The 18,373-nt window shown below is 37.3% G+C and overlaps 1 protein-coding gene across 7 annotated transcripts in view; it reads left to right on the plus strand.

Annotated features, from left to right (window-relative positions):
* The window catches only part of il1rapl1a (interleukin 1 receptor accessory protein-like 1a), a 217,717-nt gene that overhangs the window by 148,069 nt on the left and 51,275 nt on the right, over positions 1 to 18,373 (plus strand). For all 7 annotated transcript variants that reach the window (XM_028023150.1, XM_028023151.1, XM_028023149.1 and 4 more), the window contains one exon: positions 3,871 to 3,945. In XM_028023150.1, coding sequence (XP_027878951.1) covers positions 3,871 to 3,945 — 75 coding nt within the window. The remainder of the gene's footprint in view (positions 1 to 3,870; positions 3,946 to 18,373) is intronic.

Below are 18,373 nucleotides of genomic sequence, written 5' to 3' on the forward strand. Positions count from 1 at the left end.
CTGAAAGGCTGTGGCAGAATATGTCATAGTCAAATAATTACAATTAAGCTATAAACAGTCCAGGTCAGCTGCTTTAGAGAAAGAAATTACAGTTAAAATACTTTTAATTCAAAGTATTTTTTTAATTGGTCATTCACAAGTTTCTTAAGCACTTGGATGCAGAATTTGGAAATTGGCTGAGATCTTTTAGTAACTGGAGCATAAAAGCAGTTATTTAAAATATGTGTAATGGGGTCTGTATTCTGGTCACATATGGATTGTTCAATATGAATGGATTTATTGAAATGTATGGCAGTGGTGGAAGTAAAATATCTACACCATGCTGCAGTGAAGAAAACTATCAAGTTAATGTGGTAAAACTACCTCTAAAAAATGTCCCAGCTTTTATAGGTAGAAAAATATATTGACAGGTGCTTTTATATGAAAATGAAACGAATCAAATCATAAATCAAATTATATTTGGTAAATGTACTTGTATAACATGTTTGTTTTTTTTACAAGTGAAAAATAGCATAATAAAGCAGGGAATAAATTTTTGCCTAGCTGGAGTTTGAAAAAAACAAACAATAGTTTTTGTTTAGGAAATAAAAATATGATTATGTATGTTATCTGGTTTACACAGGAAAATAACACAAGCATGAGAGCTCTGCTTCTGTGACTCTAGTTTGTCTGTGTTTAGCTCTTGTGTTACTCAAAAGGTTGTGATTTGAAGGGCTGAAAACACCGTATTTTATTATGTAGCTGAATAGTTTATTTTTTTGTATCAACTCTTGAAATGTATTCAGCTTTTACAGCACAGAGGATACAGCATCTCTCTGCCCTTAGGCTACTAAAAATCTGTGCTTTACAGTGATGTTTAAAGTGATCTAAAAGCTTAAAATGTGCCTAGATATCCCAAATGAGCCAATTGTGAAGCTTAAATAATTCCCACATTTTGCCCACAGAACTGTCAAATAAGGTAGGATTTTCTGTAGCATTAAATTGGAATACAAAAACATTTTCTGGGAAGCAGAAGGTTTACCAAAAGCTCCTGCTGATTTAATGCTTTATTTACTTAAATTTACTTGTTAAACATTCAAGATCATGTTCATGGTTAAGTTTTACCTTACAAACGTAACACACAATCATAAAATCCAGTATAAATACAAGACGCATGAGGTTACCATTATTTTCTTGTGAGGCACAAAACCATTTTATTAGAGTTTACCAGATATATTTGCATAATTAATTGCATTTATAGTCAGTGGGTGCTTATCAATGTGAGCAGAGTCTTTTTGTTGAGATCATCTTCGAGTCTGCCACTTTTTAAATGGTGGTCTTCCCAAGCCATGATAATTGATGTATTCCTTATAAAAGGGTGATAAATGAGATGATGAGATTTTCTAAAGTAACCACAGTATGCCAAAAGTAGGGCAAGGGAATGTGGGTTATGCTTTTGCAGCTTGTTAATGTCATCTTTACAAGAATTTTGACTTTACTTTCTTTACGTGATTAGCAGGTTACTCTTTGTCGTGTCCTATCGTCCATCTCTGTACCACGTCTGCTTCCCCGCTTGTGTTCCATACACAGATTGCCCTCATTTGTTTGCCTGGTACAGCTAATTATGGCTATATTCTATAGCCATAATTAGCTATAGGATCACCCATTGTGTAATTATGTATAGCAGTTTGATATGTAATTAAAATTGCCTCCATATCTAGTGTAATTTGTGCTGATTATCTATTAATGGTGCAAACAGTCGTGACTAAACACCCGTGACCGCTCTCACATATATCAGAGCTTCAGTCACTATTTACGTACTAGCAGGTGTGACATCTGATCGAACTGATATTATGGAACTAAAAAGGTTTTCAGAAAATCATCTCTGGTTGTGGTGAATTATGTTATGTGCTAAGACAAGAGCTTTCCTATTGATAAAGATTTTACTTCTTTGGTATGGAATAGTTTGTTTTGCAGAAATATCGAAAGTCAAATAGATTTTTTTTTTCTTTTTCATTTTTGAAGTTGCTACATTTGTTATTAAAAATGCTTGATCAAATTTAAATGACTTTTCAGGAGTTGTAGGTCAATATGGTGGTCGTTGGTGCCCACACTTCAAAAATTTAAAACTTACCTGTGTGCCACTAGTCCGCACGGTGGCCCTATGTTGAAATACCATAGCTTTTCTTGTTTATAAGAAATAAGTACATCATCATACATCATCCAAAAAAGGATGATGTATGATGATTCTGATCAGAAAAGGATCAGAACCTTTTCTGATCCTTTTTTGGATCAGAAAAGGATCCGTTATGCTACCGTAAGCATTGATCCCTGAGCTTTAATTACCCTAAACCGGGAGTATGTCATGGGCTGTTTGCATTTCTGTTGCCAAAACTGTTTATGTAAATTGTAATGGCTGATACAGAAAGGGTTGTTCAACGTACTTCTCACAAGAAAGAAAAAAATCTCTCCGTGAAAAATAAATAAATAAATTTCAGAATTAAAGCTATATTCAATCATTCTTTCATGGTAGCTTCTGATGATGTATTTAAATATTTGAAAACATGATGTTATTACCTAACATATATTAATTAATCTAGGTCTATAAGTGATGTAAAAAGTGTCTTGTGTTTGGTGAATAATGGGAAGTTTTAATTGAAGTATAACAGGACCAGAATGCTGAGGAAAAGTTTAGCATTCCTCAATTAATTTACTACGTGTCCACAAAAAGTATTGTGTGCACTCCCAAACATGATTATTATTGTTCAAACTCAAGGTTTTAAAACATCCAACACTGCATCTTGAAGTGAATGTAGAAGCACTAGATGAAAGTGAAAGTGTCCCTGACTTGTAAACACTAAATCTTGGTGTCGCAGACATGGTAATTAGCTATCAAATGGGAAATGGTGTAACTCTGTTCCAAACCTGTGACTTACTGTTTTTGTTTTAAGTGACAAATTGTGTACTTGCCTAAATAAAGCCGCACTCTGCACGATATTGTAGTCATTAAACATGTATTAGTTTGTGCAGTATTACAATTGCAAAGGACTTGAATCCAGTATTTGGTAGGGTGTTACATTTTAAGTGTTTTAAGTTTTAACTCTGTTTGCCAATTTTATATTTAATGAGTTGCATGGACTCACTGCTCTTGATAATGATACTGAGAATAAATGTTTCTTACATACTGGAAGTGCTACAAAAGCACTTCAAGATGTTCTACAGTAACTGTGATGCTTACAGTTAAAATAGATTTCAGTGGCTAAGATGCTAAAGCTAATGGTAAATAATGAGATGTTGTTGTAATGGAAACTCAAAATATTGATTCTAGTTGACATCTGGCTCACAATATTCAGAAAGATTCACAATCATACAAATTCCTGATACCTGAAATTAATCCTAATTATGTTGTGTAAAATCATGGCCTCCCCTTTTCTGAAGCCAACTTATTTTTCCTCCTTTTTGAAGATACAAGACAATGTTTAAACCTTTTTAACCCTAAGGAGTGCCGCCACCTCTATACAAACCATAAAACTGCAGCATGCTCCGGCATTCCCCAGAGTAGAGACTTAAGCAGCAGGTCTGACATCCACCGTATGGATGATTAGCATCATTAGAGCATCAGCTGCTCCCTCTCTCCGAGGCACACTCTTACACTCTACAAGGGCTCTTCATGTACATAACACTTAGACAGAATAAACGGTGCCATGTTTTTAGTAAAGTGGTGATGCATTAGTTACAAGTAGGCCAGGTGAATGAAACATTTTACCTGCAGAAGCTTAAACTGTTGCAATAAAGATGCAGCAGTTATGTTTTGAAAGATAAATGTGTTTTTTTGTTTTTTGGGGTTTTTTTGCGCATGCCTCAATTTGTGTCTGTTTTCTTATTTTTCAGCTCCTATAACCGTCGACCCGCCAAAGATCCTGTTTCCAGCAGAAAACAAGACGACAAACATGGAGACACAACTCGGTAAGACCATCTTAGGATGCTTTATTTTTCTTCTTTTTTACATGCTGCTGTCACTGTTGTCTATGTTGTTCCCCAAATTAAAGGAAATTGATGACTTTACAAATCGTCTTCCCCACACCTCTGGGCAATACATGCGGATCAGTGATATCACTTATTTGTTGGGGAGATGGTGAAAATGAGAAAGTGGTTTCTGTATATGCTAATTGTGGGTGCTACTATCCCTAAGGCTGTTTTGTCAACAATGAAGAGCCCATATGGTACCGAGGTTCCGTACTCTGGCTCGCCACATTGAGAGGCGGCCGCTTTCTGTCGCCGTTGTTTGTCTTTTTTGACGTGAGGTCACAATGGGACTACCATGTGGACATGCATGCAAGAGCAAGTATATGCGAGTGGTTTGTTTGTTGTTTTTTTTTTTTTTCTGTGACAGCATATTGCTTGATTTCTGGGCACCGTCCTCTGTCCACATGGCGCTTGCCACGCTGTGAATGGCTAATGTGTCTGTCACAGTGCAGCCAATCAGACAAGACTGAGAGGTCTGGAGAATCGGAGAAAGATTGGAAGAGTTTGTGACACAAAGGGGAGGTATGAAGACAAAGCCCAAAGAAGGTCCAATAATTCACAGAGAGCCTGCCTTTTGTCTTCAATCTGATGCTGCTGGAATGCAGGTAGTTCATTTGAAATGCCTCCACGGTTGGCTGATCAAGGGTGAAAAATTGCTGCTGTTGATAAACTGACAGGCACAGCCTCACATGTCAGCCGACTCACACCTATGCATGAACAGGTTGCACAATGCGGGCCCTTAAGCTATTTGTGTCATTTGTCTCTATCTTTAATCCACTGATATTCAGGAAAGGTTTGGCTTTTCCCATGAAAATGTCTCACAATTGTTTAAATCTTCATTGTTTGCTTCATGACTGTGTTTTTGTTTGCTGGTGTTGTTTTTGCTGTGCTCTGCATATGTGTGCAGTAAATGGCGGCGGGCTTTTATGAAACTGGGGTATTTTTGGGGAATTATTTTTAATGAGAAAACAGTCCAAATCAGAGCAGTAGAGGTCATAGAGAACTTGCATGTAGAAACTTTTTTGGTTACAGCAGGTCAAAATTTCCACTAATAGTTATGATTTTAATGTTTAATTAAAAAACGTGTTTTATAAAGGTTTAGTTTGTTCAAAAGTCAAAGGATCACCTTTCACGCTTTTAGCATCTCAGCATTCTGGAGCTTGTCAACAAGTTTTACCAAGAGTTTCAGACTTTTTGTTTGGTTGAACTTGATGAATATTATTAAGCCAAACCAGGACATGCCAACTCCCATGCAGTCCTGACTTTTTAGACCCATTTCATAGACGTGATGAATTTCTTTAGCCATTTGTTTGGGGGAAAAAAAACTAGCAGAATGCATAAAGATCCAGTGGACAAAAATATATTGTCGGGTCACTGAGTTTCACAATAATTCATAAATAAACTTTTTGGAAAAATCCTCATGTTTAAACAAATACAACTTTATAACCTGTTGGACTGAAAAGGAAAAATCAAAAAAGTTTGATACCAAAAAAATTTCAGCAAAAGCTACAAAAATTGCTTTAAAAAATCTCTGACAAAAAGCAACCTTCTCACAAGAGACGGCATAAAGAAGTCCGACTGAAGTGTTTAACTTCTCACGTCATAAGATTTTTTGAATTTGTGTTTGGAAAAATTAAAGGTTAAAGCTAAGCAAACCTAAAAGATTTAATCTGTCACTGAATTCAAAAACATTTTTAACTATAAACCACCATGTGGTGGGGTGTACATGCGTGTTTGATCTAAAACATTTTTGTTTTACTTTTTCTTTGCTTCCCTCAAGTATCAGTGTTTTAATTTGGAAATAAGCTAGTTTCTGTTTTGCAATGAAATATTATTTATCTTTAAGCTAAGAACAGAGAGCAGAATAATAACCTCATTTGTCTGTGACTATATGAGTTGGTGATTACACCTCTTTATTTTAAGCATCTGTGCTTCTGAGATTTTCATAACAGTGACATGACATTAATTTGTGTTCTTAATCATCAATTACTCCCTTACCACATTTAGCCATCAAATGAATATCTGAAGTAGTCTTTTTTTATCGAGTCCTCTGGACTGATGATATTGGAAAATGACTTTTTAAAGCAGAAGAAATTGTAGGAGAAAGACTTGAGAATCCTCTGAAAAGAAGAGCTTTCAGACTCTTAAGCAATAGGCCTACTCAATCAAATAGTGGGCTTTTTAATATGGAAACATTTCACTGTTAGAAAGAAGAGTGGATTAAATTAAATACCGGTAATCTTTGGAGGCAGAAATCGCCAGCTGTAGAAATAAAACTGGTCGGTTTCTACAACCAAATAATGATCCTAAATCATGTTCAAAGTCGGGAATGAAGGGACGTCGACTGAAACCAAATATCAGTAAAAAAGTCATGGCTGGAGCTGAAAGCACTGCTGACTGCAAGATGACCAGAATCTCTTTAAGGCTAAAAGAGCCAAGACAAGAACTAGAAGATGAATCTAAGATTGACCCAAGCTGTCACCCTCAAATGGAGGGAAACTGTCTTTAGCTAATTTAACACAAGAACCATCCAGCATGAAGCATACTATGAAGTGGACACTGCTTGAAACACTAGTGTCACTATTCATGGGGAAGGGATCCATGAATAGTGAACATGAACTAAGAAGAAACTCCCAGAAACTAAATAATTACGCACAGACTGCTTCAGAACTTTTATTTTTTTAATTATGACAATTTCCCACTTACAGCTAATAAAAACGCAACATTTAAGATTAAAAATTTTACATCATACCAATCAAAACACTTTTATTACAAAAACTTGAACTCCAAAAGTAAAGACTAAAGTTTGAAGCTGAATTTAAAAATGTGTCAGTCGCCAATGTAAAGAGAGTGATATTGTTCTTTTCTGTGTTTGTTTAAAAGATTTATAGCAACATTCTGAAGATCAAGATCTTCTTATTTGAACACGTAATAAGGGCGGTAAAATAATCATAGAATATATATAAATGCAGGTACAGGTGAACCTGCTCTCCAAGAGCACCTTCCAAATTGTCCATTTTGAGTGAAAGATGGCGCATGTGATCCCCAACGTTACAAAAGTTCAGAGGTGGTGCGACCAGGCGCCGCGACAACGCGACAGGCCAATTCGCAAGACTGTGGACGGCGTAACTAGCTCACTCACCACTCACCCTCGCCCAGTTCAGTGTGTCATCTATAAATCTAGCTTTGGACTTGTGAGAGTGGAGCCCACCACATTTTTAACCCTATCTGTGTGTTTATATATATGTGTGTGTAAATCTTACAGTTTAGGTATCTTATTTGACCAGTTTAAAAGCCAATTATTTCATGTCTGATAAAAGATCAATGTCAAAAAGCATCATTGAAATCTATAGCTTGGAATGTTGGAAATTCTTAATTTTGGCAAATAACTAATTGGTTTTTTTTGTCTGTAGTTTGAAATGCAAAGATGCTCCATAAGAACAATTTTGCAAACTCATTTCTGAACGAAATAGAACCCGAGTAGGTGTTTGCACTGCCTGATCGTTGAATGATCTCACGCTAAAAGCAGAACAGCTTCATCTGTTCATATGGTGTAAAAGGGATTGGCACACCCATCAACAACAACAACAACAAAAGATGAGCATGCAGAGCAGCAGAGACATGAGGGACAGTGGAAGAGAAAGTCTGTGATGTTATGCAGTGAGCTCCCACAGACTCCTCACTGAGGGTCCAAAGCACCAAGACAGAGGTAAATATTTTACAGTAGGGCTTCATTTTGTGTGCAGAAATGCACTCTGCCTCTAAACAGCAGCTTCTCATTTATTTAGCCGTTATTTATTTATTCTCTCTTTCTTAATATTTGTTAAGGCATGCCCTGAGCAGCTTTATGGAGCAAGGTGGCAGATTTATAGGAGCCGGGACGTGCATAGAAAGAAGCCGGTCCCTTATGGTTAGTGAAAAGTAGAGAGAGAGAGAAATGGTATCTAGCGTAGGCCGACCGATGGGCAATAAAATCAGGGCCATAAGCAGAGAAATAAATCTGCAACAGTGCCGGGAAACACAGACCCACTTTATCTCTTCTTCTCTTGCAAACAGCTCAGGTCTCTCACAACCTCCATCTTGGCTTTACACATCGCACACACATGCGTTCACGCACACAGGCAGATGTAAATCAAACACTTATGTTACATAAGCTGTCACAGAAGACTCTCAGCAGGGGTGTGCTGGATAAAAGCCCAGAGATGTTGGCGCAAAGATTTGACCACAAAAACAGGAGTGAAGTAGAAAAGAAAAAGCTGCACCACGAGGAGGGCGATGTTTGAGGGAATTGCTAAAGAGCTTTTTAGAAAAGAGCTGCGTTTGTCGGAGTTTGCTTTTCTTTAAGAGGGACTTTGTCAGATTTTCCCCTTTCTGTTCTGAAGCCTCGTCTCCTTGGATGTTTGTCCTGCCAAATTTCCTCAGAAAAAAAAAATTCTCTGTTTTGCATAACAAGCCTCAATGCCACCAACAAGGTATTGTGTGTGTGCTCTGTCAGCGCTACAGGAATCATCAGCTATGTGCTTTTATCACAGATAGTTTTTTTTTGCTTGTTTTTTTGCAGGGCATCCTGACATTTTTTATCTAGTTTCTGCAAGAAACAGGGTTCCCTTTGTGCAAGTCAGCTGACGTTTGACCAGAAAACATCAGTTTTATCGTTATAGATTTTTTTTACTGTCCCCAAGGGATGAGCTGTTGAAATCTACCTCTAGGTGGAAGATTTGATGGAATCCCTCAAAATACACACCCTTTACACTAAGTGGAATATTACAGACACTCCAGCGACCGATTCAAAACAGAATCGCACGCAAACCGAGTCACTGGCTTGGTGTTGATTCCCTCAGGATGATTTGTCATGGACGCACCAGTGCGGTAAGCGTGCTTGAGGGATTCGGCTCATGCTTACGCAGCACACCACTCTGAGCATCTCGCCAGCTCTCCCTCTTAATCACCCGAGCAGATATTTGCACAGCCCTGCACTAGTCGGGGTGGATGGGTCACACTCACGCTTGGAGCACATTGCTCTCCTTTGGAATAATTGTAACTGATAGTGGATTTTACTGTCCCCCAAAGCCACCAGATGGGTGCACTCTTCTGGAAATGAATTAAAATCCATTATTTCAGCAAGCAGGACTAGACATACACTGGGCAACAGAAGAAGGGCTATTTCTTAATTCTTTTTGTTTTTTTGCCTATAACCTGAACTGTGCAAAACTTTCTCAGGTTGAGTGAATACGTACACTCAGCGGTGCCTGTATATGTAGAAGGTGCACCCGTTTAGAAAGTATTTTATTCAACATCAGATTATTTGCCTCTTCATCATCTTCCCCGACTGAGGAGACTGCACGTGTTAAACACTGGAACTTCATTAATTAGTTGTGAGGTAAAAGTTGTGATCAACAAACTGCTGATGGTTATAAAGCTAACGGACCAATGCAAAACTATTAATACACCTTGAATATTTCTATGTTTTCTACTATGATAAACATCTGTACATTTTACTGGTATGTTATACTAGAGAGAAAAGTAACACTTTTATGTAATATACAATTGTGGTTGATGTAAAATAAACATGATTTATGAAAATGCTTTGATTAAAAACATCTTTATTTTTGCTTAGGGCTTATATGACAGTGCTTCATATGTTTAATGCTCAATTGTTTTATACCATAACCTTCTTGTGGGACTGTTAGATTATTATTTGTAAAAAATAAATAAAAACATTTTATCTTGCATACTATTTTGTGTTGGTCTAACGTGACAAAATGTGGGGAAGGTTTATTGGGTCTGAATACTTTATCAGGTCAGCCATTTTTTACTTTTTTGTTGTTTTTTATCACTTAATGCATTTCTTTACTGACGTCAGCTATTTCTATTTAGCCACTGCATAAACTGTCTGATCTGAGGCCGGCACAAATATCTGTAATATAGATAATTGTCTCAGCTTGCATGACAGACACCCCTCTCTGGGCCCATTTATTTTCCTCCTGTCCTGCTCAAGCAAACAATTGCAGGCTCCAAGGATCTGTAATGGTTTATATTACACCATCCGCCTGGAGGATTGCCTTCCAGTAGATCTGCATTAGCATAAAGAGGTATTACGCACGCTGTTAAATTTATGTTGATCACTGTGATAAGCATTACACATTTCAATCTACTGATAGGGTCAACAGTTTAAGCCTTACCACAAACACACAGAGTTGGCTATTATGGTAAAATACAAGCTCATTTATTGGTGCAGTACATTGTCGGAACAAGCACACAGAACGCACCTGGTATAATGTGAAGACTGCGGGAAAGTGGTTTAGATGACGTAACAACGTTGAAAGAAAATGTGCTTAAGCGAACAGCATTGATGCTAATTATGCTTTTATTTATTTTTTCCATCCAAACTGTAACCTTATTCCTTGCTATAACTCTATGTGCAGAGTCAGCCTTGATCTCTGTCTTTAGTGAATAGAGCACATGGCTGTTGCATCAGTGTCTGCTCTCTGATTCTTCAGAGAAATGAGACGAGGAAAGTCTCTTCAGGTTGATGACCAAAATTTAATTCCAAGTACTTTTCAGTCTTCTAAAAGAAATCCAGCACCAAAAATGTAGAATGCTCTGCCTTTTGTTTTTGCTGCTTTTTATTGTTCATGATAATTGCAATTAATTAATTTTCCCTTTGTCACACAGACAAACCTGTCTGTGGAGCTGAAGTAGGCTAATCTATATCAGAAACACATCATGTCTTGAACTAAAAAACATGGGATCGCAGTGAACATTCCCAGGAGAGTTTGGTTGACTAAAATTACTCAGAGAATTCATCAATGACTCTTTCAGGAGGTCACAGAATAAGGAACCACCTCTGAAACACTGCAGACCTCACTTTCCTGAGTCAAGTTCCGTGTTTATGATTGAACTCAGGGTAAAATGTCATCCGGGTTAGACCAAAATCCCTTCTGATTTAAAATAATAATAAAAAAAAACCTCTCTCACAATTGCCAACAAAACATCTTGAGCTCAAGACTAGGAGAAAAGAAAATGTGTTGATCAACAAGACAAAAGTGTAAAATTCTGAAAGATTTGTGCTCTGTAAATCCTGCATTGCATCTCAGGAAAAACAAACATCACATCAACCATTAAAATGTGGAGATGGCAGTGATGGTCTGGGGCTGCGTTTCCTGCTGCAGGATATAGACAGCGTGCTGTGACTGAAAAAAAAAATAAACAAAAAAAAATCTATGAATTTTCCTCTATACCAGAAAAATCCTGAAGGAGAACATTTTTTGCCTTTAAGCTGAAGCAGGGCTGATTGATCTAAAGCAGGAAGAGTGAAAGTCCAGACAGAAATATTTTGTAACATAAACTCTAAAAAGGCAATTTGTTGCTCCATTATTAGGTAACTATGGCTAACGGACTGCATAACAAAGCAATCATAGCTCCACAAACATGAATACTGCTTTTGAAAAAACATGCCTATTTGTAAAACGCTTCTTTAGGACACTGGTCACAGAAAGAAGTGCCATTTCTATCCCTCTTATCAACTCAGTAATTGCATTTAATCATATTTTCACATTCTTTGATATTTATTGATACTATCATTGAACAAAGTGGAAAAAAATTTAAAATGAACAATCCTAACAGTTCAGATAGTTTTGGAAGGATTTAAGCAGCATTAATTGGACTTCATCATAAGATAAATCACAAATCTTTTCATTATATGAAATTTATGACAACAGATGATGATTTTTCAAATGCAGGTACAAATTCTTGCACAGTGATGTAAAAACACCTTTGGTGTTATCAAACATTTTATGTCAGATTATCTTTGATAATAACATTTGTATGGTGATTTAAAACATTTAAGTGTGACATCAAAACAGAAGAAACCTATTTTGGTTTCTTAAAAATATAATATAAAAATATTTTATCACAGCACTGTCAGCCTACTTCTGTCTGTTTTCCACAGCAGACAGACAGACGGAGGCTCAAATGGCAAAGTTCAACCTCAACCATGAATGTAAGGTCAAACTGGGGGAGACAATATTGTGGACATCAGTTGAAATATTTCTTAAAATCCCCTCAATACGTCCAGTCATCCAACTTTTTGTGTTGAGATTTTATAACTTTTGATCTGAAATTGCTGCTAAGCAGCTGTAGTTCATGACGCCCTGCCACAGTTGCACCTTTTTCTTTGTCTTGGTTCAGATGGTGGCAGAGCTAAGTGACTCTGATCAGCCATCACTGGGGCTGTTTGCATGGGAGAAAGATTGTTCTTGTTTAGACAGAGGCCGTGACAGCATGGCCTCTGCCCTTCGGCTTGATTTACATGTAAATCATGTTTATAATATCTGATTATAGTCTACGTCTGTCACACTGCGACCTCAATGTTGCCAAGCGGAACAACAATAATGCAGGGCTTTTAATAGCCAGACAGTATTTTCAGTTGATTATTCATCCAATTACTGAAATATTCTGTATATTTGGTGCCTTTATCTGCAGGTATGCCACAGTTATTAACTATGAGAGACGGCTAACAGGCACCATGCAGCACCTCTGTGCTCCTCCTTTATGCCTGGCCTTTTATCTGTTTGTGTAATCCTTTTTTTCCTCCTTCTGTCCCTACATCTTTTTTATCCCTTGCCTCTCGTCTCTCTTCGGCACATCACCTCCTGACCTCTGCATGTGTGCTTGGAGATTTGAGGATTCGACAGATCTATACAATAGCAAGGACAATCTCAAGCTCCGACACCTAGCTGTGACAACAGATATGCCACCTTTCCACAGGGAAGGATGAAAGCGAAATTGACTTTGCTCTAGAGAGTTACTAAAGGTCAACGCAGAGCCACTTCATTAAAAATTACTCTCTGTCTCCTTCTGTCTGTCAGTCAGTATCTGACACACACGCACTTTTGCGGTTCCTTTCACTGCCTTTCACCTCTGTACGTGTCACATCTTTTTTGTCAGCTCAAAGATGAATCACAGTGAATCTCAGTATATTTGTGAAGGTTTGAATTATATTCCTCACTGAATTTCTCTAAAGTTGAAAACCTAATTATATAATGTCTGTTTCCAGAATATTGTACTTTACATTTCATGAAAATAGTTTACTTAATGCTTTCATGATTTAATCATCAATAATGTGGTTAGTTTGGGCCACATTATGCTAATTTAGAAATTCTGTTCATCTTCCACGAATAAATTCACTTTTTTATGTTTTTAATTGACAGTAAAATTGTTTCACTGAAACAACAACATTCATCCAAATGCAGTGGTTATAGGCACTAAAAATTATACACACATACATTGAACTCTCAAATTTTGTCACATTACAACTACAAAGTTGAATGTCGTATTGGGACTTTAAGTGACTCAATAACATTACTACCATTGTGAAACTGAAGAAAAACTACATGGTTTTTTGCTTCCGCCTCACCGAGCGCCCCTCCAGCCACACCTTCCTCCTTCAGCTTCTTCAGACCAGCAGCAGCAATAAGCAAACGCCTGGTGGAACTGAACTTATCAGATAAGCTATTCCACAGTCCAACATTTACCATTGTAAATGGCTTATTGAGCAGCATTGTTGTGATGATGTGCTGGAGGCCAAGTGTCTGGAAAAGCAGGAACCTTTTAAAGAGACAGAGGTCAATTTCAAGCCGTCTTATTGTGAGGTCAAGTTTCTTTTAAGTTATGTTTGATATATACAGCAATTTTGTAACAATTAAAGGTAAGATAGTTACTTGACTATGCTATAAAATATACTATCTGGCTGGAAAGTACCATATACCACCCCATTAAAACACACTGAAGTTTGTGATTGTAAAACTACAAATCTGAAAAAGATTAAAGTTTCTAAATATATTTGGAAAACACTGTAGCAACGGGACAATGTTGAGAAAATGTTTTTAAATTATCTTAAAGTACAGTGAATAAATGTATGTGCATTAATAAATGGAGAGAAAGGCCACAGGACAGGCTTATTGGCTGTATGCAAATTTTTTTCATGATGAATGACACTTTTATATCCTCATACGGAGATAAAATTCGCACACAGAGAGCCTTTAAAGGTCACTCCACCGATACGTCACTGTGCTTCTGCAGTCGCACAGTAACCCAGCTTTAAGTAACCAATGGTGACCAACATGGTAAGTAGTGTGTCAGTGAAACAAAGCTAAATGTTTAAGTCTGTGAGCGGCCGTCATTAATCAGAGTCTGAGGCTGAGGGCAGGAGTCTGCAGAATGATGAATGAACTTACAGCTGGTACACATGCCTAACAGGAGAAAAAAAATAAAAGAGAGGGAAGGAGGCAAAGAGATGAGAGGAAATACAGCAGGAGAGACAGGAGCAGCACCGCATAATGTAGCATGCTATAAAGCCAAACACAATGTCCTACTGGTAGAGAGTACTGGTGTAATGAAATTACTTACAGTAAACAATAGAGAAAATAGCATATTTGGTGAGTGAAACTGTTGGCTTTAATACATTTTAGTTATCAGTCTTAACCATATGTAAAGTTCTAATCATTAAAATTTAAATTGGCTAATGCCAAAAAATTGGCTAGAAAATTATTATTTTAAAAATTATTTTAGTAAAAGTTAAAACTTCTTTGCAAGGTCCATTCAAATTAAAAATTTACCAATGGACAGCACATAGCATAAAATGTGTTGGCTTTTATCTGCAGAATATAAAACACAGTAAAATAATTAAAATATATACAGATAAAAGTTATTAAAAATTAATGATTTTGACAAGTTGGTGCAATTAAAACATACATATTCTGTCCAAATTCTCCTAAAACATACTTCAGAGAAGCTTAAAAAGGTGAACAGGTTGTACAGCTCTGACGAAAGCAACAGTTCAACATATTGAGTGCCAACAACGAAAAAACTTTTCTCACCTCTATTTTTGTGCCTAGATGAAACAAAGTGCAACAGGAGTTGATTTTGTGACCTTACACTCTGACTGGCAGATAAAGGTGCAAGAATTTATGCAAATATGCAGGTCAAGTATTATCATTAATGCTCTTAATATTGTAAACAAGAACTGAGTCCCAAAATAAACACAGCATACAATGCATTTTCATTGTAAAGTTATCCCTAATAACATTCCACTGAATTGTAAAATTATTTTTGAACACAAAGAGAACACAGATTTACTAGAGCTGCACAAAATCAGGAAAACATGTCAGTGCAATAGTTTTCATGAAAATGAGGATGTCAATATTAATTACAGTGAAACCACATTGAAACATCTTGGGGGGTTTGTCTTCTTTTTTTGAACAATTTAATTAAATTTTGTTTATTTATATAGTGTATATTCACAACAAATATAGTTTCAAGACACAATACAAATCAATTCTATACAAAAATATATAATTGATTTATTACAGTCACATTCACTGACTCTTTAAAAAGTTTATTCTGAAAACTATTATTGATATACTTTAAAAAATCTTGGTGTCTTCTGTTCTTTGGGGCTCAATCCCTATGTAGACATGCTGTCCATCATTCAGTGAATCTCACTCTGTTCAGATGAAGCAGCCAAGAGTTGGTGTACAAGATAGAGAAATAAGTGCATTATAATCTGCAAAATTGCTGAGACTGAAAAGTTTTGTATTCAGCCATGCATTATAATGTGTAGCTTTTAAGGCATTTTTCAGCTTGGCGAGAAAATCACTGCATACACAGAGCATAAACTGTTAGGTTCAAAACTTTAAAATCTTTGCTAATTACATTTAAACCTTCAGAGTAGAGATGCACATGCATCTTCCAGAACATGAATTGCCTATTAATCCCCTAGCATTCAGCGGAATGGCCGAGTGACGTTTTTCCATTGAATGCAGAGGGTTAAGGAGTTAATATGGGAAAATACACTTGAAAATGCAAAAGTTTGATAATTGTGATTCTGTTTTGTGTTTCTTTGAAAAGTGGCACCATCAATAATTTCAGCAGTGTTTTTTTATAGCTTAATTAACACTGCTGCAGGCACTCAAAAGACAAACTGAGCAAAGCAGCAATCCTATTGTTTTGTTATGGTGCTTATAACGTGAACTACTTTGCAACACTTGTCTCTAGATGGTCTTTTATAAAGAAAATGTTTAAGATTCTACAGAAGTGGAATAATGATTAAAGAATTAAAATATTGATAAAACAGTGTTGTTGAAAATGTGATTGAACCCAATAATGAAGTTATTCAATATCAATTGTTCAGTTTAAAACCTGAAGCTTACATGATATATGTTACTACACACAGCACAATCTTTCTCAAGTGTTTATTTCTGCTCATTTTGATATATAGAGTATATAGCTTAAAAATAAAGAATATACCAATCAGTCTATCGTATTTTTTTTTATATTACATAGGGCCAAGACAAGTTTTTTGAAGGGGCAGTTTTATGTAAAATCAACTTTTTTGAGCTTCATATTATTTTATAATGTTACTTCATCAGAAACATATCATTTAATTCATTAAATTATGTAGTAAATTTTAAGTCAGCAGGTCATTGCTCGGATGGTTGTTTGCTGTATCAAAGAAAAGTAACAGAGTTGAGTGGCAGAAAACTGTGGTAGAAAAAAGTGCAAAAGGCACAAGAATAACTACTGCGTGCAGATTTCTGAGAATCGGGTTTAAAATGTGTGATGAATCAAAATGTAATCACTTTTTGAATGGACTAATTAAATTGAATTCACATCTTGGGAATACTGCAACTTATTGAAATGCACAGTAGATCAGTCGAACTAGTCACTTTTAATGTACGCATGCAGGATCCGTGTGTTGGCGTGTGTGTGCACAAACGTGCAGGTGATCATATGCCACACTCTTTGGAAGTGCTGCTTAGCGGATGTGAGGCAATGCAAGCTGACACATCTGTCGCTTTTTGTGTCGACTCGGTGTGTCTGGTCCGTAACGAGGCCAACAGATCTGCTTCATGTCTGTCTGGTCTGAGCTCAACTTTATGCCTACTGTCAGTGTGTGTATGCAGTCAGTCAGTCATGTGGTTGGGGGTGTGTGTCTGCCCGGGTTTTAACTCAGCAGTTATGCAGCGAGCTCTTATGTTGTATCAGACCATGATGAGAGTTTGAACCCATGTTTGTCTTTAAAGAGAGACAATTTAGTTGATGATAGCGTTTACCTCATCTGCCTCTGACGCTCAGGCTCTGACAGGTAATCAAAGAAAAGGAGCACCCTGCTCATAACTGCATCACTCTGTATTTGATGCAAGAAAGGAAGACAGGAGGAGGAGGCAAATATAATGAGAAGTGTCTGTTTTTTAAATCTAAAACATGCTCTTTAACACTCTTTTCCGTCACTGAGTCCTCTATATCGTCAACATGGCAATAGCAACATCTGAGCTAACTCAGAAAGGCACCAAATTTAAAAAGGTGCAGTGAATATTTAAGTATTGACCCATTACGCACAAAGATATGAGTGTACAATAAGAAAGAAGTGAGAAAGGATGAATAAGTGATAAAATAATGACAAGGACAGGCAGAGAGTGGGGGTGTGTGAGAGGGGAATGGCTGGCACTGGAATGACATGCATGAACAGCAAAGTGAGCAGGGGAAAAGGCGGCTTTGCCATTCACTTTGAAGCTTGCTCCAGTTCTGTCTCCCTTACATAACAGAAAAATGAAGAAAAACAAGTGCCAAAAAAAACTAGGCAGGGAGGAAAGGAAGAAGCAAGACAGAAGTTCTAAACTCTGGTAAGCGGGTGACTGTGGATGTACGATGGACTTAGCAGCCATAATTTATCAGACTCCCGCGATCAGCGAGGGTTGAGGGTGTTGGAAGAGTTTCTGGTGCAGAAAAAGACGACAGAAGGGTTGAGAGGAGGAGGTCGGATAGAAAAAGATAAGACAGAGGAGGAGGGAACCCCAGAGAGCTATCTGCAGTCCTACTTTCGCCTTTACTTTCCTGGTGTTACATAAGCAGATCTTTCCATCCTCGCTGACGAGACGAGACCAGCTGTTGCCCTTCAGTTATGTCAGTTCTTCATTAGCCAAAGAAGACTCCTGGCTCCAGGCCACGACTTCACCCCACTGAGGAACGCCAGTGCACTTTAGCAAACACCTTTATCAACGCTGCTCTCTTACCGCTCCGCTTTTGCTTCTTTTTTTTTCTATTTTTTTTTTTATGATGACGATCAGTCTTCATGCCACCATCGCCCACGGCGGTGAATGTTGCTATGGAGATCAGTAGATCCGCTCCGCGCTGCTGCCTCAGGGAGAGAGAGGGCGCGCGTGCGCCTCTCTCCGTGTCTGCGCGCACGGCTCATCTTTAATTGCCATCCGCAATCTGCATCCCGGGCGCAGTCTGTAATTCAAGAGCCCCAGCGTGGGGCAAATAGCTGGAGCTCATTTACAAGTGTGTTAATGGACTTTTTCTG

The sequence above is a fragment of the Xiphophorus couchianus genome, chromosome 7 (genome assembly GCF_001444195.1).
Source record: "Xiphophorus couchianus chromosome 7, X_couchianus-1.0, whole genome shotgun sequence".
Taxonomy (NCBI): Eukaryota; Metazoa; Chordata; class Actinopteri; order Cyprinodontiformes; family Poeciliidae; genus Xiphophorus; species Xiphophorus couchianus.